The following is a 22,860-nucleotide window of genomic DNA, read 5'->3' as shown; positions in this document are numbered from 1 at the left end:
AAATGTATTCTAAAATAAGTTCAAAAAGAAAATAGACATGAATAGTTGTGGCGGCAATGGTAGTAGTGACAATGGTGATGGCAGGCGGCAACAATGATGACGATGTTAAAATAAAAATAGTAAGTCAAAATAAATATTTTCTAAATTTTAAAAATAAAATTATTTTCAAAAATGGAAAAATAAAAACGTAAAATATCTTTCTCAAATCAACCGCCTATGTTTTTTCTAAAAGTAATTTTGTAAAATGTTAATTTGACTAAAGAGTCTATATTTTGTTTAAATCTCTTTGGGGGTCTACCGACAAGTATAAATAAAGAAGAAAAGAAAAATCATTCAGTAATGTTATCTCATTATTCTTTTGTGCTTTCCTAAGTCCTTCTTTTATCGTGAATTTTAGGTAGCGTTTGGTAAACATGTAAGAAGGGAACGGAACGGGACATATGGGTTCCGTTCTGTGTTTGTCATGTTTTTTAGATGGAACGGAACAGGACACAAGGCTCTAAGAACAAGACATTTTGGTTCTGTTCTAGTTGTGATAGGGGTATATATGTAATTAATCTTATGGTTCTGTTCTAGTTGTGATTATTTGTCAAACACATTGAATAGAACATTTTTGTCCCGTTCCATTATGTTACGTTCAGTTCTGTTCAGTTCCGTTCCGTTCTGTTACGTTTCCAAACGCTACCTTATATTCTAATCACAGTGACAAAAAGGCATTTTCCAGGGGTTGAAGATCTTTATATTCACATATGGTGTTTCACACCCTATTCTACGAATTAAATTGCATTATATAACTATGAATATAATAATTATAAAATGCCCGTTATTGAAACTACTTTTTTAAGGAAGAAAGAAAATTCCATCTCCATTTTTTATTTAAAGGAGAGGAGACTTTTATAAATTGAAATTAAATAGTAAAAGCTATAAATTAAATACTCTTTCCTGTGATGATGTGATAAAAACTAGTTAATTGGAAGAAATATATGAAAGGAAAAAGTTATCATACAAGACAAGATCGATTATAGAAAAATTAAAGGAGAAGAACCGTGAACTTTATTTATTTTCTTTTTTGGTAACAACCCTACACTTTATTTGAGTCTGGTCTGGGAAGGAAAAAGAGAGAGAATAAGAATAAGATTTTGAAATTTGTTTGGTAACATAAAAAATTTCTTCACTTACTTGGTGAGTGGGAAAATGAGCTATTGGATGAAAACACATAAATGATTTTATATTATATTCTAACACGCTTTCTCATACAAAAAGCTCACTTAAGCTTAAAGTATGAACAATACACATGCCAACGATCATATATATAATCATATATATGCTTCTTTTTATTAAATAGTGAGGTAAAAAAGGATCAAGTTCTATATCATTTTGTCATAGCGGTCTTGATACAATGTCATGAATTAACGACCTCAAAAGCTTAAGCTGTTAAGTGAAGATACATAATTTTTTTTTATATTATAAATACATGGTATGTTGAACTTTATTGTCCATAATGGTTCTACCTACCTGCCAAACAAGATTGGCTTGGGGAACATCAATATGGAACTTCAACTTAAACTGTACTATGGAATATGGATAATCAATTAAAAGGCTATATAAATCGATGAATATCTTGGCATATAAATTAAATGGCTAAATTAATCTATTGAACTTGTTATGTCATTTACATTACAACAATACAAATTAAGCCATTGTTGATGTGATCACCCTGCGATTGGAGGTATGGTGACTCACTGTCCACCTTGGAAATGGCAGTTGCAGCCATTTTTCAGGCTTCTACGGCTTTGTGGCTGGCAATATAGTTTTCCTGTTGTCACAATGTCAATGCCTCTATGAAGCGTGCTTTTTTAGCTTCTGCTGCCCGCCTCCTCGCCGAGTCTTCCTCACCAGCTCCATCAAGGGAAGCTTGAGACTCTCCTGTGAGTGAGGTGACATCAGCCCTCTCGTTCGTCGACAAGTCTTTTGTGTCGAATAATTGACAACGAGTCTTTCCCCGCCCAAACCCCTTTCATATAAGAAGCTTGGTAGCTTCACCAGCGACATAGTGGGCATCACGAGATCCCTAGTTCAATATTCTCCCCTGAAGGATAACTCAAGTAGTAAGAGCTAGGGACATAAGGGTTGGGTGGGGTGAAGGGTAAAGGGGCCCGAGTTTGAACCCGGATGAGGAATTAATTTACTAACATTTATAACAACTAACATTTTCCTATAAAAAAAACGAGATCCCTAGTTGGGCATAAGTCAGAAGTTTCTCCAACCTATCTTGATACTGAGCATGATATTAGGAAAAAATAAACAAATAAGTTTAGAATAAATTAACATATATAAATAGCATATTGACAAAGGAAAACATGATGAGCTACTTACATGTGTTGCCTCAGATCGATTGTCAATCATTCTTCAGGTGGATGACAAGAACTCTCTCAAATGATAGTGCCTTCATTAATGGTGTTGGCCAAAGGGGATGCGGTGGTCAAAAGAGGTGCGATGGAGGTCGCTAGAGTTGTCAAGGGAGTTGTGCTCAAGGTTGGAGCGGCGAGGAATGGAGGTCATAGGAGAAAGAGGGGTTTTAAGTTAAGAGAGAAAATGTGGTCGTGAGTGTCCGGGGACGACCCATTTCACTCAACATTAGCATCCGCTGGGTCGAATCTACTCACTTAGCCATTGGATTTGGGTTCACAACTAATGTAGGCTCAAGCAAAGTCATAAATGATGTATACTTGGCTTTAATTATGGATTGTAGAGTGGGTAGCGTCGATTTAGCCAACACTACTTTTTAATAGATGTCATAAAATTCCTAAAAACTGACCTTATATTTGAAGCTGACATCTTTGACCTTTTTCGTAAAATGGCTGGTGCAGTTTAGTTAACTGTTTGATCGGGTTGAAATTTTGATGTTGTTCACAACACATTGATCTTCAATCTGACGAGTCGGATCGTCAATCAAATGTCTGTGCTAAAAGAAACAACCCAGGCAAGATGCAGCCACATCACTTAAGTGAAATCTGTCTTCGAGTGCTTCTTACATTAAAATGCTAAACGATAATAAAATCTTAACAAACTCTAATGAAAACATATAAAATCCTAAAAATCCTAACAATGCATATTGTGATTAAAAATACTTAAAGTCACTAATTATGACTCAATAAAATAAATAAAAACAAGATAATAAAAAGGTTGGCCCATACCTGTAATGATGGGCATGACCAGATGGACTGACCTAGGACAAGTATGAGTTGTGCTAATGAAATATAGGCCCACAAAAAAGTTGGCCTAGACTTGCCCAACCCAAAAAGATGCAGGAACTAAAAGAAATGACTGTTTTAGCGACCAAATTTAACGCCGCCCACAACACCAGCGCTAAGTTTCGCTAATTTTAGTCAACACTAAGCTGTTGTGAAATGCCAACAAATATCCCTACTTAACGGCATCATCGGTATGACTGACGCCAACTTGCGTCAGAAAACCATCATTTAGCAATGGTCATAATCTAGATCATTTCAGCAAGTCTTCAATTCCTCAGTTTCATATTTATATTATGGTTATTTGATATTTTTTCAAATTTTTCCTTATTAGTCCTGACCGCCGACACTAGTGCATTGGTTCTAGAGCCGCCTATGTGACTGACACTAATTTTGAGTTGATAGAGTCGATTGTATTATCAAGTGTGTAGTGTCAGTTTAGAGTGGGATAAATCGAGTTCACATGTAGCGTTCGTTAAGTAGCTTACGTTACACGTCAACTTTTAGTCTTTTAGCGTCAGCCGCCGGTGCCACTGATGATAAGTGTTATAAATTTAAAAGCAAGGATAATAAATGAATTAAAAAATTATAGATTTCATTCTATTCTGTGCGCGCACTAGCTACAAACAGTTGTACAAAAATCATTCTAAACACATCCAACTAGCTTTTTTCCTCTATATATGCCATTATTTATGCCGTTTCATTACACTTACACCAGCAAAGGGTAGAACCCCTATGCTACCACAAACATATTCCATAAAAATGGGTCGTTCAATCTCATCAACCCTTCTTTTTCTTGTCTCATATTTTCTTCTTTTTATTTCGTTGCTGAATTCTGTCCATGCTAGCAAAAAGGTAGGGCAGTTTTTCTTGTTGAATGATCAATGATTGCTCAATTTGCATGTTGTTTTGAAGTTAATTACTACTTTGAAATTATTGAATATGATTGGTGATGATGACATTATTGAATGATGACTAGTGATGGGTGACTTAACTCTTTGTCAAACTATCCATTTTTAATTTATTACTTGTTCATAGTGCTACATTGTATACCTGGGAGCACATTCTCATGGTCCAACACCTTCCTCTGTTGATCTTGAAACTGCCACATCTTCTCATTATGATTTACTGGGTTCAGTCTTGGGAAGGTATATATAAAATGAGATAAACATAATTTTTCCCTAAGCTCTGTTTTAGAAGAAATTGATCTATTAACTATGTATGTTGATGATCATTGACAGCCATGAGAAGGCCAAAGAAGCAATTCTTTATTCATATAATAAACACATCAATGGATTTGCAGCTTTACTTGAAGAGGAAGAAGCAGCACGGATTGCAAGTATGAAACTCAAAATAATGCTTAAGCACCTTCCAGATCTAGTGTTTTCACCACTTCAAATTAGCTATCACTATATTTGGATTAAATTTCTTCACCTTACAATCAATTTTGATACTAGAAGTTACGGAAAGAAGCTTTTTCACCAAATTAATTTAGCGTCAAAATTAATGGAATTAATTGGAGAAGTATTTCTAGACAGAGTATATAGTTGACATTGTGTTTATGCAGAAAATCCAAAAGTAGTATCTGTGTTTGTGAGCAAGGAGCATAAATTGCACACTACCCGTTCATGGGAGTTTCTTGGACTGCGAGGAAATGGTGGGAATTCAGCATGGCAAAAGGGGAGATTTGGAGAAAATACAATCATAGCTAACATCGATACAGGTAATTTAAGCTCTAATGTAAAGAAAATAATCAGTAAATATCCGCATTATGCATACATTTAATAGACTTTGGAGTGAAAAAAAGAAGACAACATAGTAAAATAATGGATTTGATGCATGGTATGAAAGGAGCTCCACATTCAATATAGTGAGATCCTTATTTCCAACTAATCAATGAAAAAATGTTAAAAATAAAGTGTTAAAGTATGATTGCTAGCACATCTCAAACAGTCAATCATATAATGTTATGGTGTATGAAAGTGTTATGTTGACACTTCTTTCCCTTATATCTTATTCACTATTCAAAAGATTGAGAATAGTGAAAAATGAAATACATATGATAAGTGACATAATATGAAGAAGAAAAGAGAAATTGAAATTGAAAGAAAACAAAGTAGAAATTAATTGTAAATCTGAGCATGAATATATTATATTGCATGCTAAAATCTAAAGTGAAAGTTTTCTTTATGCACAAAAAACAATGTGCATACTGTTGGTTATGCCTTTCTTTATCTTTTTTATGCACAAAGATGTGTCTTTCTTTACCACATTGTTTGTATTGTACCTCTTTATGTTTTTGACCAAGATGCTAAAATCTTCAAATGTTCTCCTAATGACGTACGATCTGGACAGGTGTTTGGCCTGAATCCCAGAGTTTTAGTGACAAAGGAATTGGTTCTGTTCCTGCAAAATGGCGTGGGGGTAACATCTGTCAAATTAACAAGCTCCGAGGTTCAAAGCAAGTTCCATGTAACAGGTCCCAACTAAGCTTTCACTTTTTCCTTTGAGTTTGTTTTAAACAATAAAGATGGGCTAGATACTAGAGTGTGATATGGAATAGTAGTAAAAAAGAAAAAAAGAGTCCCCAATTATATGCACTACATGCACTTATAAAAAGTGGACATTTAAGCATTATCCACTAGAGCCCCCATTAACGGTCTTTCCCATTATAACTTTATTTAACCCAAGCATATGCTAAAGGAGTAATGATATATACACAACTCATTTTTTAAACACTTCATTCTCACCTCTTTTTATTTCTATCTCTCTCATCTTATCATCTATCACATCTCATATTTTCTCTCTCTTACTTTTTCTTTTCTTCCTATCTCTCTCACCATTCCACCTCTCTATCTCAAAAGAGAGGTGTGGATGAAACATTATCCTATCCTAAAGTATAGCTCATTCCTTGAAAACATGACAGATCTCACCAGAAATTATATACTTTTACTGATGTTGTCAATTTGGTTCAACATACACCCTGTATGATAAAGCAGTGACAACACTCTTATATGCATTTTTTCTCTCTCTTTCTATCATCTCTAGAAATTATGAGGCCTATACTCAACCACAAAAGCTAGCTCAAGAGTTGAGGTTTGCACTACCCTTATAAAGCTTATCTTGACTCTATCTCTAGCCAATGTGAGACTTCTAACACACCCCCTCACGTCCAGGATTGAAAAGACTGGAACGTGGGATCAACAACGGGTGGCCCAAATATGGGTGGTCTCCACAACAAATGGATCTAGGATAGGCTCTGATACCATATTAGAAATTAGGAGGCCTATACTCAACCACAAAAGCTAGCTCAAGAGTTGAGGTTTCTAACTTGTCATGTCGTATAACATATTTATATTTAATACTTTGCTCTTTTCTCTTCTTATATTTTGGTTTTTACACAAAAAGAATATTTCACAAACCTTATTGTTCAACATAGTTTCTCTCAGTCTCTTTCTATCACATCAATTACTTATATCTTTTCTTCCATTTTCACTTTTGAGTGTTTGTTTGTTGTATGCGCTATGTTGATATTTTAAAATCATTTTACTTTTTATATAAAAAATCTGTTTGATTGCAGATTTTGAAAACTGTATTTAAAAAGTGTTTTTAAAAACTGTTTTGATGTTTAAAAAAAAACCGTTTGAATTAGATGTTTTCTAACATTACAAAATTGTAATATGAAAACTAAAAATAGAAAACATCTTTTAGTTGTTCTGGTATTTTAATTTTAAAAATTGAAATTGAGAACGGTTTTCGAAAACAATTTTTGAAAACAAACAAATTTTTAAATTTGCAATAAAAAAACAGTTTTCAAAAACTGTAATCAAACAGGCCAAAAATTACTCACTTGAGAAATGTTAGTTAGACATAAAAGTTATATCACCATCTATTTATATATACTTGTATGAAATGTGCTACACATGACACTAGGAAGCTAATTGGAGCAAGATTCTTTAGCAAAGCTTTTGAGGCATATAATGGCAAACTTCCCCCAACACAACAAACAGCACGTGACTTAGTAGGCCATGGTACCCACACACTATCAATAGCTGGTGGAAATTTCGTTCCTGGAGCACAAGTATTTAGTAATGGTAATGGCACAGCAAAAGGTGGATCACCAAGAGCACGAGTTGCAACCTACAAAGTGTGCTGGTCGCTAACTGATCCAGCTAGTTGCTATGGCGCGGATGTGTTGGCGGCCATAGACCAAGCCATAAGCGATGGTGTTGATGTGATTTCTGTATCTGCTGGAGGAAGATCTTTTATCAGTGCTGAAGAAATTTTCACTGATGAAGTTTCCATAGGATCATTTCATGCACTTGCCAAAAATATATTAGTAGTTGCTTCTGCAGGGAATGATGGACCTGCACTTGGAACTGTGTTGAATGTGGCTCCATGGGTGTTTACTGTTGCTGCTAGCACCATTGATAGAGAGTTCAGCAGTACTATAACTTTGGGTAACAACCAACAAATTACGGTATCATCCTTCTTTCTTCAACTTATTGTTATTCTTTATCTAAGTAATGTGAATTGAAAAAAATCTCTTTTTTTTAGATAACCCAAATTTATATATATAGAGCTCAAGATGTGCCAAAGAGAAACAAATGTAATTGTACAGACCCAAGGCCAAAAGAAAACAGAGAAAATGAGGAAACATGGGAGGAATCAGAAAAAACAAACAGAACAAAGAAAAAAAAATCTCATTTAGGAGAGTTATGAGGATTCCCTTAAATGGCATATTCCCTTAAATCTCTAATAATAGACAACAACAAAAAAATTGTATATATTTAAGCTGGCTTAAATTCAATTGCTATTATTGTAAGGAAAATTATTTGTAGACGTTTTTATAGTGCATATATTCAATAGATACTCAGACAAAAAAAGTACCGAAGAGTAAGAAGTAATTGATGTAATATATGTAAAAAGAGAAAAATGAGTTATTTGTTGAATGTATGTCCCGTTTATATATTTAAGTATCACAACTGTTACTGTACTTAATAGGAAAATGAGAGAAAAGTAGAGAATTTTCTGATTAACTGATCTAATTGAACGTATTTGTAGTTACACATAATGTGAAACTAAGTCTCTAACTGTAATCGAGCTAAATAGTATAACAACCAAACAACTAGATAACCGAAAAAGACTAACAGAAAACTGATTCTAACTACAATTAAATTAAGAGTAGAGTAATTGTTGAAATAATATTTTACTTTTTTATTTGCAGGGAGCCAGTCTTTTTGTGAACTTGCCACCTAACCAATTATTTTCTTTGATCCTTTCAACTGATGCTAAACTTGCCAATGCAACCAATCGAGACGCGTAAGTACAAATCTCAAAAAGATTTGCCTTTTCTATAAACTTATAGTCGTGATTCATGAACCACAGTTTTTAGGCAACACTGAACCGCCACAAACTGTAGAGTTTTATTATTATGCAATTTGTGGCAGTCAAAGACCTGCACAAACTACAGGTTTAATTGAAGTTAATGAAAAACCGTTGGACATGAAATCATTTTTTTTAACTTAGATGCCTTTGTTTATTAAATGCCATGTTTCTTACATTCATTTTTATATGCATGTTATTGCAGTCAACTTTGTAGACCTGGAACACTTGACCCTGCAAAAGTAAAAGGCAAAGTAGTGGTATGCACTCGAGGTGGAAAAATAAAATCAGTAGCTGAGGGCAGTGAAGCTCTATCTTCTGGTGCAAAGGGAATGGTTCTGAGTAATCAAAAGCAAAATGGAAACACACTTCTTTCTGAGCCTCATGTTTTGTCAACCGTGAACACTGCAAAAGTTCCTGGATCAAAAACAACACCTGGTGGCGCTGGCATAACTGCTACGTATAATTACACATAACCATCCTTTAAAATTGTTACATTTTTTAAAATTTCATGTTACATATGAAGGGCTCTATTTATTCACTTTATTACTATATTTCTTTGAATTGAAGGGACTCTACAATAAATTCATCCACTACATTAAAGTTGTCCCCAGCAAAAACATTCCTTGGAAGAAAGCCAGCTCCAGTTATGGCTTCATTCTCATCTAGAGGGCCAAATAAAATTCAACCAGCAATACTAAAGGTAATTTAAAAAAACTTAGAATTTTATCAATTATACTCATTTTGTATTTTTTTTTATTAGATTGATTTTGTTCTCTATTTTAGCCTGATGTAACTGCACCTGGTGTGAGCATACTCGCTGCGTATTCACCATTTGCAAGTGCATCTAACTTATTATCAGACACTCGTCGGGGGTTTCCATTTAATGTACTGCAAGGAACTTCCATGTCTTGCCCTCATGTTGCTGGTATTGCTGGACTTATTAAAACACTTCATCCTAATTGGAGTCCGGCCGCTATCAAATCAGCAATCATGACGACAGGTACTCTCTCTATCTCTCTTTTCCTGTCAAGAGTGATTTTCGGTATTCAAACATGGGTGACATATTTACTTATGTTTAAATTTATGGCTTTGCAGCAAGCACAAGAGATAACACCAATAAGCCGATACGAGATGCTTTCAACAAAAAATTGGCAACCCCATTTGCTTATGGTTCAGGGCATGTTCAACCTAACAGTGCAATAGATCCTGGGCTTGTTTATGATCTAAGCATTGTTGATTACTTGAACTTCTTATGTGCTTCTGGATATGACCAACAACTCATTTCAGCACTAAACTTCAACAAGACATTTACTTGTTCAGGATCTCACAGCATAACAGACTTGAACTACCCTTCAATCACATTACCAAACATCAGGTCAAATGTGGTAAATGTTACTCGCACAGTCACCAATGTTGGGCCACCAAGCAAGTATTTTGCAAATGCACAATTGCCAGGACATAAAATTGTTGTTGTTCCAAATTCCTTGAGTTTCAAGAAAATTGGTGAAAAGAAGACATTCCAAGTTATTGTGCAGGCAACGAGTGTGACTCAAAGGAGAAAATACCTATTTGGGAAATTGCAATGGACAAATGGAAGACACATAGTTAGGAGTCCCATTACAGTTCGACACATATGAGAAAGCATTGTGTTATGATATTATGATATGAGGACCACTATGTTTGAGCATTGGGATTTCATGTTATCTATGTGTGCGTGTTTATTTTATATTATCATTTTCTTTGGTTGTTTGGGGATCATAGTGTGATGTGTTTTTGCAATAAATGATATGTTAGATGAGTGCAATGAACATGCTTAGTGCTTAAATTTGAAGTGTACAGGGGTGGAAAAGTTATGGGCCCTTTTTTAAGCTTGATTTTTGTTCCTTCCCTGTATTTTGGATGATGCTAATTAATAAATTTCGTGTTTATCCAGAATTTTTTTTTTGAAGTCCATACTCTGACAAGTGACAACTCTACCGACCATGCTATACCATTCTTCGTGTTAGATTAAATTTTTGAGCCATTTGCTTCAAGGGTTGATTGGTCTTGATGACTACCTCATGGCTTTGAAAGTAGGGCCTCAGTTTGTGAATTGAGATCACCAGGGCAAAGCACCGTCTTCTCATTATTCTTGTGTCTCAAGCTCAACCCCTGGAAAGCTCTGCTCACAAAGTATATTTCTCTTTGTTTTTATGCCTCCTCTTGTACCAATGTTGAACTCATTGCTGAGTTGGTTACTGATTGATACATCAATATAGTTTCCCTGGGATAGCCCAATTCAAAATAGGCAGTCTCGGCAAGAAATTTTAAACTCCTGAAATTCCATTTCAAATTCCGCTGTCAGCCAAAGGCTTGGATTCTTCCTCAAACATTTGAAAAAAGGGAACACTTGGTGAGTTGACTGAGACCGAAATCGTGATAGCGCCGCTATTCGCCCTGTGAATTGTAGGACCTCTTTTACCGTTTTGAGACGGTAAATCTTAACGATAGACATGAATTTATTGAGTTTAGCTAAATCCCCGAGAAGACCTACATGAATCCCATAATTTTTCCCGATTGTACCCCAAAGGCGAACTTCTCATGATTAAGCTCTGTGTTGTGTTTTTGTAAGTCGGAGAAAACCTCCTGAAAGTCCCTTTGGTTGTCTGAACCTTTGGATGATTTTACCACCATATCATCCACATAGACATAGATATTCCTGCATTTTAAAGTCGGAATGGCATCACCATGTAACTATAATATCTTGATGGATCATGAACGTCATGTTCTCATCATCCATTGGGTGAATGAAGATTTGGTTGTGTCCGGAGTAAGAACCCAAGCTTAGTAGCTTAAAACTGTTTGCCCCATCAACTACTCTGTCTATACTCGATAAGGGAACAAGTCTTTGGGACATGTATTTTTCAGGCTAAGATGGAAATGTGCATAGGCTTTACAAACCTGAAAAATACATGTCCCAAAGACTTTTCCCATTGTCGAGTATAAACTAGTAGTTAATGGGGGTAAAAAGTTTTAAGCTACTAACCTTTATTGGTTCGTACTCAGGATACAATCATATCTGCATTCACCGAATGGATGATGAGAACACGACACTCATGATCCATCAAGATATTTACAGTTACATGGTGATGCACTGATGCCATTCCGACTTTAAAATGCAGGAATGTGTAGGTCTATGTGGATGATATGGTGGTGAGGTCATCCAAAGGCTCAGAGAACCAAGGAGACTTTCCGGAGGTTTTCTCCGACTTACAAAAACACAACATGAAGCTTAATCCTGAGAAGTTCTCCTTTGGGGTACAATCGGGAATTTTTTTGGGATGCACGTTGAACTTGTCGGGGATTTAGCTAAACTCAATAAATTCTTGTTTCCACCTCCACCCCCTTTTTTTTTTGACAAATTAACCTTTACAAAAACGAAAATGAAATTGAATCACGGGGTTAATTTTTTTTAACCCTAATCCCATCATATTCAATCAACCAAAATTAGCAAGCTTCATCGTGTTCTTTGTGTGATTTCCCCCTTGAAGTATCTCATGAAGCTGTCAAGGCCATCGATCTCTTCTTTGACGTGGTTCCAGCGCACGGTTCTTCGTGGATAATCTCGGCAATAGCTAGTGGTCCCAGGCGTGGAGGTAGATAGAGATGGCAGAAAAACCCACACCCGTGGGGCCCGACCCAAACCCAACCCGAAATTTTGGGTGAAACCCGATTTCTTAGGGTTTGGGTTTGGGTTTCACCCGATTTAAAACCTGTTTGGGTTCGGGTGTGGGATTGATTAAACCCGCACCCAAACCCAAACACAAACCCCAAAGCCTTATACATGTAATTATCATCCCTTATATATATTATTAAAGTTACTAAGTAGGGTTTTCTTTAACGTAAAAAATCCATAAACTATGTTGTTTATCAGCTTATGTTCATGAACTATATTTTTTCCTTTGTATTGGAAAGCTGATGAGGTTTAATCAGCTTATGTTCATGTTATTTTCGGGTCGGGTTTTTGAGTTTTTTGTGGGTTCGGAGCTCACATCAGGTTTTGGGTTTGGGTTCGGGAAAAAAACCCAGGGGTTTGGATTTGGGTTTATCTTTTACACTCATATTGGGTATGGGTTTGAGTGTTAAGTTTGGGTTCGGGTGTGGGAATGGTCAAACCCGCACCCACGGAGCCTGTTGCCAACCTAGAGGCAGAGGACGAATAGGACTAAAAATATCCTATTTTCATGGGTAATTTTAAAATATTACACGGATTATTTAAATGCCATTATCAAGTTACAAGTAAAAAATGATGATATGTCATCAATTGTTCTTTATTTGATTAAAAAGAGTTTTCATGAGTGACATTCAAAAGATTTGGAAATCAGGGACCAACAGTTAGGACCTAAATTTAAGTATTTGAGAAAGTTAGTTTGACTAAAAACTGCATTGTCTTTTATTTTGGGGTTAGTTTGTTAATGAGTTAATTTGAGGTGGTAACATGAAATTTAAAGAAAATTTTTCCTCGTAAGCTTTATTAAACATGTGGCAAGGTCTCTCGACCACCACCTCTGACAAGACTAAAATTGGGTAATTTCTCAAACATCAGGGACCGAGTCCAAGCTTTGTTATGAGGAGGGACCATTTCTAAACTTAGTGTATTATACATGGACCAAAACCTTATTTAAGTTTTCTTGAAGTCCACCAACAAGTAGTATTTTTTTTACACCAACAACAAGTTGTATTAAATTAATATGAAGGGATTCATCGAAAAAAAATATGAAGGGAAAATCAGTATTTGATGCTATTCCATTCTTTCTGCTTTGTAATTTTGTCTCATTCTTACCTAACATCGTATATTTTCATATTCTTTCCAAAGTGATTAGGGGCTCTGTCCAGAATGCTCGATGATGGAGTGAAATCTTTCGAGGAAGAAACAAAAACCTGAAATTCCATCTTCTAGCTTTTTTAAAACAATAAAAACTATAAAAAAAAACTATGAATTAAATACTCGCAAGGAACATGCATGAAAAAAGTAATCTAGAATCTAGATCTAGATTATGAACTAAGTACTTGGTGTCACACAAGATATGGTGATGAACTACATATTAGATACACTGGCAGAAGAGCCGTCCACTACTTTATTTGGATGTGAGGAAAAAATTAAAGTAGAGAAGAAATCAAAATGAAGTTAAGAGGAAAAATAAGAAGATTTTATAATTTATTTGGATGAGCAGAAAATAAAAAGGATAAAATTCTCTTCACTTCTTTATCAAGTAGAAAAATGGAAAGAAAAGAATTAGGGCCAGTTTTGATTACAGTTTTTGAAAACTGTTTTCTATTTTTAATAATTGAAAATTTAAAATCTGTTTGTTTTCAAAAACTGTTTTCTAAAACGGTTCTCAATTTCAATTTTGTAAAAACTAAAATATCAGAACAGTTAATAAATATTTTATGTTTCAATTTTAGATTACAATTTTTTAATTCAATTTTTTTTCTTCTTGAAAGCAGTTTTTAAATAGAGTTTTCAAAAATTACAATCAAATAGACCCTTAAAGTTTGATCGATTCCCTCTTCAGTTTTCTAAATTTTAAAAATGATATTTAAAACATTTAAAAACTAAGGAAATTTTTTAATTTAAAAACTAAAAATATAAATAGACCTATGGTAGTTTGGGATTTCAATTTTTATAACTTTTCATACCAAATGATTTTTTCTCTTTTTCTATTTTTAGAAATTAAAAACTGTTATACAAAACAATAATCGAACATATGGGTTGTCTAAATGACCTATGAGAAAGTTTGGGTTAAAAATCTCATCGTCTAATCACATTGAAGATAAGTGAATTAAAATTTCTATATTTTATTTATTAATTTATTTATAAAAAATCATATTGGTTCATTGAATTGTGAGTTGGACACCTATATGAATCATTTAGACAACCTCTTAAATGTATATTTTTTACATTTGGAAAATATCAAGCATATTAGATTGTTAAAGATAAGTTTCCCATCATTACTTTTATTAATTATACATGTTCACCTCTTAAAATACAACTACATGTAAATTATAAACAAGGTAATTGGACAAATGCTAGTTGAAGGATGACGTGGGAATTGTGTGTCGGCGTGTCCTCCACGTTTGTGCACATTTTGAGGCCTAATGAGGAGAAATATTTTGGCACAAGAAGAAAAAATTGTCTCTTCTATTATTATTTCTACGTACGCCAACATGTTTAATTTCTCTCATAACCCTCTAGCCTCCTTTTCATTTCTTTCTTCTCAAGTTCTATCCTTTCCAAATTTTAATGCCGAATCAAGCTTTTCTATTAGTGAAGGAGGATCATACAATAGCTTATACGAATTAAAATAAGAAAACCTATATATAGATCACCAATCATTAAAAATTATTTCGAATTAAAATAATATGTACATGATTCACTAGACTTAATTTATAACAGCCAACAGGGTATGATGACATCGATCATGATACCAAGTCTTCCATATGGTTATTATTTTTTTCTTTTTAATTTGCAGGTGTTCTCATCTCCTTTAAGAGAAGGACTAATCATGTTCAGAGTGTTTTATTTTTATAGGCAATGAGTGTTAGAGTGTTGTGGCGGTATTTTCCTAACAAATGATTTTTCAGAAATTGAATTCGTTTCATACTTTCATCATCTTTATTCTTTACAAGGTCTGACTTATATACTCTCACTAACACCTTATTGGTGTGCATGGATGGCTTCTAGTTTAATAGAAAAACTTAATATGGGTTGTTGTACACAAGAAACAACCGAGATAGACACAAAAATGAATCATTTAAAAGTGAGATTTTTCAAAATTCAATGTAAGACAAATCCATCTTTAATTAAAATATTAAGCACATGGAACTTAAAATACATTTTAAATTTATGATGGATAAAGTCTTATTTACTGAATTCAAGAAGAGCAGTTTTTCCAGCTGTCCTTTTTTCCAGTATATATATATATATATATTCCATTAGTATGCCCTTCCATTACACATTATAAACAAACAGAGGATACAGAGCCCCCCACAGCCTATATGCTAATGGCTCGTTCAATCTTATACCTTCATCTTCTGGTCTCATCTTTTCTCTTTTTGGTTTCAGTGCTGAGTGCTGTTCATGTTAGCAAAAGGGTAGGCCAGTTTTGCTTTATAATTGCTCATTTGAATTTTGTTTTAGAGATGGTTTAATTAATTTCACTGGACTCTGATGATGACATTATTGGATGATGGTGATGGGTTACATTACTTTTCATCAAATTATCCATTTTTTTATTACTTGTTCACAGTGCTACATTGTATACTTGGGAGCACATTCTCATGGTTCAAGACCTTCCTCTGTTGATCTTGAAACTGCCACATCTTCTCATTATGAATTACTGGGTTCAGTCTTGGGAAGGTATATATAAAATGAGAAAAAATCAGTTTTTTTGCCACATCTTCTTAAACTTTGTTTTGGAAGAAATTGATTTATAAACTATATATGTATGTTGATTTTCATTTACAGCAATGAGAAGGCCAAAGAAGCAATTATTTATTCATATAATAAACACATCAATGGATTTGCAGCTTTACTTGAGGAGGAAGAAGCAGCTCAGATTGCAAGTAAGAAACTGATCAAATTCAATTAGCTAAAATTCAAGATCTAGTGTTTTCACCACTTCAAATTAGTTATTAGCATGCTCAGATCAACTTCTTTCTCCTTAAATATTTTCATTCTAGCCCCCAGAAGCCGCTAATATTTTTTTTTACTGAATTGATTTGAACTTAAGAATCAAAATCATATATAGTTGACACAATGTTTCCACTGATGCAGAAAAACCAAATGTAGTATCTGTGTTTTTGAGCAAGGAGCATAAACTGCACACTACCCGTTCATGGGAGTTTCTTGGGCTGGGTAGAAATGGTATTGGAAATGGTGGGAACACAGCATGGCAAAAGGGAAGATTTGGTGAAAACACAATCATAGGTAGCATTGATACAGGTAATCTTTACCACACTGATCTATCTTTATAATCCAATCAGAATCTATGAACAACTCTTTTCAGAACAACATTCTATATTAATATTGTTTCAATTTTTTTAATTTAATGAGTATATCTTCACTCTGGATCATAGTTTATTATTTAAATAATGAAGGAAATTCTAACCTCCTATTCTATTCTGTTTAGGGTATAAAACTATATATAAATAATTAACTTAAATTTTGTGTTGTATTAATTACTTTAACAAATATACACAGAATTAGTCTTTTTTTTTAAACATAAGCTTTTATTAGATGGATAATTGTCAATATTACAGATAACACATAATAATGTGAGTAAAGTCCCCCAATGCTAGCATAGCAAAACCTAGAATCAAACACGCCCCATAAAGCAATACAAGGCAGCAAACCCTTGATCAAACATTAAATGACCAATGAGAAGAGAAAGTCTCGCAAACCCAACAAAAACATAGCATCATCTCGGCATTGGAGGGAACGCGGATAAGCATGCGACATCGATCAAAGAAGAAAGCAACATAACTGACACATACGTCCGAGCACGATAGCACTGACAAGTCCAAGACTCCGGGAGCGAACAAGCCACACCCAAAGGACCTCCTGCACACTCTAAATCGGCTGAACCAGTACAACAGACAATGAAATTAGAACAGTCTCATGCTTATTCGCGTTTCCTCCTACTCAAAGTTAGTTATCCAACTTTTTTTTCCAATAGTAATTGGAGCATAATAATTGGAGTACTCTCTTTCTCTTTCAAATAGTACTAAGGATAATTGAAAAAAATAGATTAATGTTAATTTTAGAAAATTATAATATAAATAAAAGATATATTTAATGCTAATAACTAAAATAACTATATTTTTAAATTAAAACAAATTAGTTACTTAGTTCTTATTTAAAAGGACAGGCCGTCTCATTTTAAAATCCCTGAAAATGCGATTAAATGTGTTTTCATCTTTTAAGAATAAAATAAAAAATGATAATGTTATCTTTAAAGAGTTGACGTGACCAAGCTTTTATTTTTTTTTAATAAAAATGAAATCTAATAAACCTGCTTGGAGACAAGAACTATATAGAAACTTTTTTTAGTTGGCAAGATGCTTTCTTGAGTACTTATTTTAACATATTTTATTTTATTTTTGCGACGACGACATCACATGGTGTCTGAGTCAAATTTGGGATTAGTCATTAGTGAGAGCGTGAGACTGAGAATTGTGCATTTTATAGGTCAAGTAGTTTACAAGGATTCCAAGTCTTTCCAACTTCTATTATTTTTTGATGCTTCAGTCTTTCCAACTTCTATTATTGATTAATATAAAAGTTCAATTTGTACAGAATATAAAAATTAATTATTCTGAAAAAGTGAAGACGGCAATGAGTTGTTAAGATTGTGAAAGGATAAGTATTTTTTTCTGAAAATGTGAAAGGATAGGTATACGCCCCTATAATATTAAGAAAAAAAGACTGACTAATAGTCAATCATATGGATAAAAATAAACATGATAAAAAAAGTTTAAAGATGTAGAAGATTATCAAATGTGGGATCTAAACTCTAATGTAAAGACAGGAAGAAAATAAGTAAGTGGTTGAGTTCTATTTTTAATTCTTATGAATGAATAAAATTCTTTGGTGATTACGCGAAAGATGTGGTCTAGTAGTTAGATGATATATCATCTTAATAATGAGCATGGGATACGAATTTTACTCATAGGAATGAGGCGCGTAATACGAGAAATTACGGCGAGAGGATTAATTATTGTTGTACTTTTTGATCACTCTTCTACCGCTTATTGCACAAACAATGTGGTTGAGCAATTAATCTAGCAGCTACTTCTGGAAATGAAAATAATATATTTATATCCTAATTTTTAACCCTACATCCAAAATGGAGAATAACATGAGAAATGTAACAGAAATGTGACGAAATGCGATAGAAAAAAAATGTTGATGAAGTGGAATTAAAGATTAGATGGATTATCTTTCATTTTTTTCTCTCTTCTTTTTTCATCATATAACTTATTATATCTTTCATTGAATAATTATATCTTCACACCTCATTTTAAAGGTGTGGAGAGGTGGAGGAAGAGAGAGATAAGAAGAAAGGAGAAAAAAAGTAAAGATGTGATAGATGATTTGAGTGATAGAAAAAAGAGAAATAATAGAAAAAGAAGGTGGAAAATGAGCGGAGAAGTGTGTGTATATCATAACTCATCTCTCATTTTCCTATTATAATTTTATGAGTTATGATTCATTCACACCAAATATTTCTCCACTTATTTTCCACCTTTATTTTGTTTCTATCTCTTTTGTTCTCAAACATGTCACCTATCACATCCAATATTTATTTTTTATTTTTTATATCTCTCATACTTCCACCTCTTTTCCACTTAGAAGAGGTGTCAATGAAACATATTCCTTTCAACAGTGATGTCTAAGATAGATTATGTGAAGTTTATAGTTCAAAACAACATTTGAATAGGTGCTTGGCCAGAATGCACTTGCAAATACAAGATCACGATTTTATTCAGCGGAATTCACTTCTTAAATTGAGAGCAAATCTAGAGAGTATAAATTCTTCAAATATTCTCATAATAACGCGCGACTTGGACAGGTGTTTGGCCTGAATCAAAGAGTTTTAGTGACATAGGAATAGGTCCTGTCCCTGCAAAATGGCGTGGGGGTAACACCTGTGAAATCAACAAACTCCAAGGTTCAAAGAAAGTTCCATGTAACAGGTTCGAACAATTCAACTGCTATTAAAATGGTTTAAGAGTTGCGCACACACTCCAAATTATCCACCAATCACAAAGAGTGTATGTGAGAGTTTATATTTAAAAGAGGGTGTTGCTAGTACTCCACATATAAGAAATGTGTTGGAAATACTTGGAAATACAAATCACCACTTTATGCCTATCTAAACTCAACAATACTATTTATCTAAATATGTGCTACACATAACACCAGGAAGCTAATTGGAGCAAGAATCTTCAACAAAGCTTATGAATCATCCAACGGCAAACTTCCCCCAAGTCAACAAACAGCACGTGACTTCGTAGGCCATGGAACACACACATTATCAATAGCTGCTGGCAATTTCGTTCCTGGTGCACAAGTATTTGGTAATGGTAATGGCACAGCAAAAGGTGGATCCCCAAGAGCTAGAGTTGCATCCTACAAAGTGTGCTGGTCTCTAACTGATGATGCTAGTTGCTACGGTGCGGATGTGTTGGCTGCTATTGAACAAGCCATAAGCGATGGTGTTGATGTGATTTCGGTGTCTGCTGGAGGCAGAGATTCTATCAGTCCTACAGAAATTTTCACTGATGAAGTTTCCATAGGAGCATTCCATGCACTTGCCAAAAATATATTATTAGTTGCATCTGCAGGAAATGATGGACCAACACCTGGAACTGTCTTGAATGTGGCTCCATGGGTGTTCACAGTTGCTGCTAGCACCATCGATAGAGAGTTCAGCAGTACTATAACTATTAGTAACAGCAGTGGACAAACTACAGACACGGTATCATCCTTCTTTTTGAAATATAGTTTCACCTAAGCTAAATTGTAAGGGTCGTTTTTATTACTATTACTGTTGTTGTAGTAGAAATAACTGATTTTTTCAAATTACTAGGGAGCCAGTCTTTTCGTGAACTTGCCGCCTAACCAATCCTTTACCCTGATCAGTTCTACCGATGCTAAACTTGCCAACGCGACAAATCGAGATGCGTAAGTACAAATCACAAATAACTTAATTTCTTCCAAATTAAATGCCAAAGTTTCTTACCTTCACTTTTTATATGTATGTTATTGTAGTCAACTTTGTAGACCTGGAACACTTGATCCTGCAAAAGTAAACGGCAAAATAGTGGTATGCGTTCGAGAAGGAAAAATAAAATCAGTTGCTGAGGGTCAGGAAGCTCTATCTTCTGGTGCACAGGGAATGGTTTTAAGTAATCAACAGCAAAATGGAAATACACTTCTTTCTGAGCCTCATGTTTTGTCTACAGTGGGGGGCCCAAAAAATCATGGAATAACAACAGTTGCAACGTAATTACACATGCTTTTGTTGTGACTTATGACAACCTTTTAAAATTGTTACATTTTTTAAATCACATGTTACAAATGAAGGACTCCGTTTACTCACTTACTGTACTTCAATTGAAGGAATTCTACAATAACGATGTCCCAAGCAACAACACTTCTTGGAAGAAGGCCAGCTCCAGTTATGGCTTCATTCTCATCTAGAGGACCCAACCAAGTCCAGCCATCAATACTCAAGGTATAAACACTTGGAATTTTATAAGTTATACTCTCCATTTGACTATTTTTTACTTTTTATGAGATTACTTTTGTTTTCTATTTTAGCCTGATGTAACTGCGCCTGGTGTGAACATACTAGCTGCCTATTCACTATTCGCTAGTGCATCTAACCTATTATCAGACAATCGTCGAGGGTTTCCATTTAATGTACTACAAGGAACTTCCATGTCTTGCCCTCATGTTTCTGGTATTGCTGGACTAATTAAGACACTTCATCCTAATTGGAGTCCATCTGCTATTAAATCAGCAATCATGACCACAGGTAATCTATCTATCTATCTATCTATCTATCTATCTTCTATCTTCTCTCTCTCTCTCTCTCTCTCTCTCTCTCTCTCTCTCTCTCTCTCTCTCTCTCTATGTGTTCTAACTAGTAACTATATTTCTTAATGGACGTTATGTAGTTTTATAATTCTTATAATAAGTACGGGAGGTAGTATATGATTGTACAATTTTAATTTTCTTCCAGCATACACATTTCTCATTATATTCACATACTTCATTCTATGACAAGGAATGTCATATTTTTAGAGGACTACTAATTTATGTTTAAACATATGGCCTTGCAGCAAGTACAAGAGATAACACCAACAGGCCTATACAAGACGCGTTTGATGAAACATTAGCAACACCATTTGCTCATGGTTCAGGACATGTTCAACCTAACAGTGCAATTGATCCTGGGCTTGTTTATGATCTAAGCATTGTTGATTACTTGAACTTCTTATGTGCTTCTGGATATGACCAACAACTCATTTCAGTACTTAACAAGAAGACATTTACTTGTTCAGGATCTCACAGCATAACAGATTTTAACTACCCTTCAATCACATTACCGAACATTGAGTCTAATGTGGTCAATGTTACCCGCACCGTCACCAATGTTGGGCCACCAAGCACATATTTTGCCAATGTCCAATTGCCTGAACATAAAATTGTTGTTATTCCTAATTCCTTGACTTTCCAGAAAATTGGTGAAAAGAAGACCTTCCAAGTTATTGTGCAAGCAACGAGTGTGACTCAACAGAGAAAATACCTATTTGGGGATTTGCAATGGACAAATGGAAGACACATTGTCAGGAGTCCCATTACAGTTCGACACATATGAAAAAACATTTCATAATTTTGTGTTTGGGGATATCTCGATGTGGGTGACTGACTACATTTCACTACTTCAATAGACTATGTATCTGCGTTAACTTTGCTGTATCAGTTTTTATATTTGGTATCATAGTATTGTGCTTTGTAATAAGTGATGATTTTGGAATGCAATATCTGCTTGACTTTTTTTTTTTTTACTTTAACTATAAAAAAAATATTCATTCATGATAATGAGCACCTTGAGAGACAACCATTCTCAAGTATGATAAAGACACTACCTTAGCCATGACTTCATATATCTCCTTATTTTTCCTCTCTACCCCACATACAATCATTAACTCCTCTGGCTGTCCAACACCAAAAAAATTCTGAACCCAGATTGCAACCACTACTCTCAGGAAGTTTAATATCAAGGTTTATCCTCCTACCTATGATTTTAAATAATAGCATGCTAAAGCTTCAATCATCACACTTGTGAGTTATAGGAAATGACATCTAAAGCTCAGGAGAAGCATTGCCTGGAGTCCCCTTCCTCCGATCATGGTTATGTGTCTATTTTCCCAGTTCCAAAGATTGACCAAACCAAAATCAGCAACTATAGAATTGAAGTTCTTCTCTAAGAATATTTCCTAGTTTTATGTCATTATAGATTGTTCTTTGTTGGCACTCTTCATACAAGTAAGAAATGCCTCTAGTTGTCCTAGCCCCAATTACGCATAACAGGAGAACCAACTACCAACATAACAAAGATAGCAAAACCGCGTAAAACCCGTAAGTTACAACTCACAACAGCAAGAA

General features: G+C 34.4%; 2 protein-coding genes across 2 annotated transcripts; both read left to right on the top strand.

Moving 5' to 3' along the window:
* Nucleotides 1-3,946: 3,946 nt before the first annotated feature.
* LOC130728441 (subtilisin-like protease Glyma18g48580) lies at nucleotides 3,947-10,505 on the top strand. The gene is made up of 11 exons (XM_057579918.1): nucleotides 3,947-4,106; nucleotides 4,290-4,399; nucleotides 4,493-4,590; nucleotides 4,819-4,974; nucleotides 5,607-5,730; nucleotides 7,185-7,731; nucleotides 8,479-8,573; nucleotides 8,842-9,096; nucleotides 9,207-9,339; nucleotides 9,423-9,639; nucleotides 9,735-10,505. The coding sequence occupies exons 1-11, from the start codon at nucleotides 3,987-3,989 to the stop codon at nucleotides 10,274-10,276; spliced, it is 2,397 nt and encodes a 798-aa protein (XP_057435901.1). The 5' UTR covers nucleotides 3,947-3,986; the 3' UTR covers nucleotides 10,277-10,505.
* A 5,111-nt stretch (nucleotides 10,506-15,616) lies between these two features.
* Nucleotides 15,617-22,252, top strand: LOC130728440 (subtilisin-like protease Glyma18g48580). The gene is made up of 11 exons (XM_057579917.1): nucleotides 15,617-15,773; nucleotides 15,929-16,038; nucleotides 16,147-16,244; nucleotides 16,456-16,623; nucleotides 19,253-19,376; nucleotides 19,606-20,161; nucleotides 20,273-20,367; nucleotides 20,455-20,688; nucleotides 20,806-20,920; nucleotides 21,007-21,223; nucleotides 21,531-22,252. The coding sequence occupies exons 1-11, from the start codon at nucleotides 15,678-15,680 to the stop codon at nucleotides 22,067-22,069; spliced, it is 2,352 nt and encodes a 783-aa protein (XP_057435900.1). The 5' UTR covers nucleotides 15,617-15,677; the 3' UTR covers nucleotides 22,070-22,252.
* Nucleotides 22,253-22,860: the final 608 nt, after the last annotated feature.

Source organism: Lotus japonicus, chromosome 1 (genome assembly GCF_012489685.1).
Source record: "Lotus japonicus ecotype B-129 chromosome 1, LjGifu_v1.2".
Lineage (NCBI taxonomy): Eukaryota > Viridiplantae > Streptophyta > Magnoliopsida > Fabales > Fabaceae > Lotus > Lotus japonicus.
Note: the sequence above shows the minus strand (reverse complement) of the source record. Positions and strands in the feature narration are given on the sequence as shown.

Coding starts and splice junctions, on each gene's coding strand:
- LOC130728441 (XM_057579918.1), top strand. CDS start 3,987: ATGCTACCACAAACATATTCCATAAAAATGGGTCGTTCAATCTCATCA. Junction 7,732..8,478: donor GTAACAACCAACAAATTACG/GTATCATCCTTC, acceptor TTTTATTTGCAG/GGAGCCAGTCTTTTTGTGAA. Junction 9,097..9,206: donor GGCGCTGGCATAACTGCTAC/GTATAATTACAC, acceptor TTTGAATTGAAG/GGACTCTACAATAAATTCAT.
- LOC130728440 (XM_057579917.1), top strand. CDS start 15,678: ATGCTAATGGCTCGTTCAATCTTATACCTTCATCTTCTGGTCTCATCT. Junction 20,162..20,272: donor GTGGACAAACTACAGACACG/GTATCATCCTTC, acceptor TCAAATTACTAG/GGAGCCAGTCTTTTCGTGAA. Junction 21,224..21,530: donor ATCAGCAATCATGACCACAG/GTAATCTATCTA, acceptor ATGGCCTTGCAG/CAAGTACAAGAGATAACACC.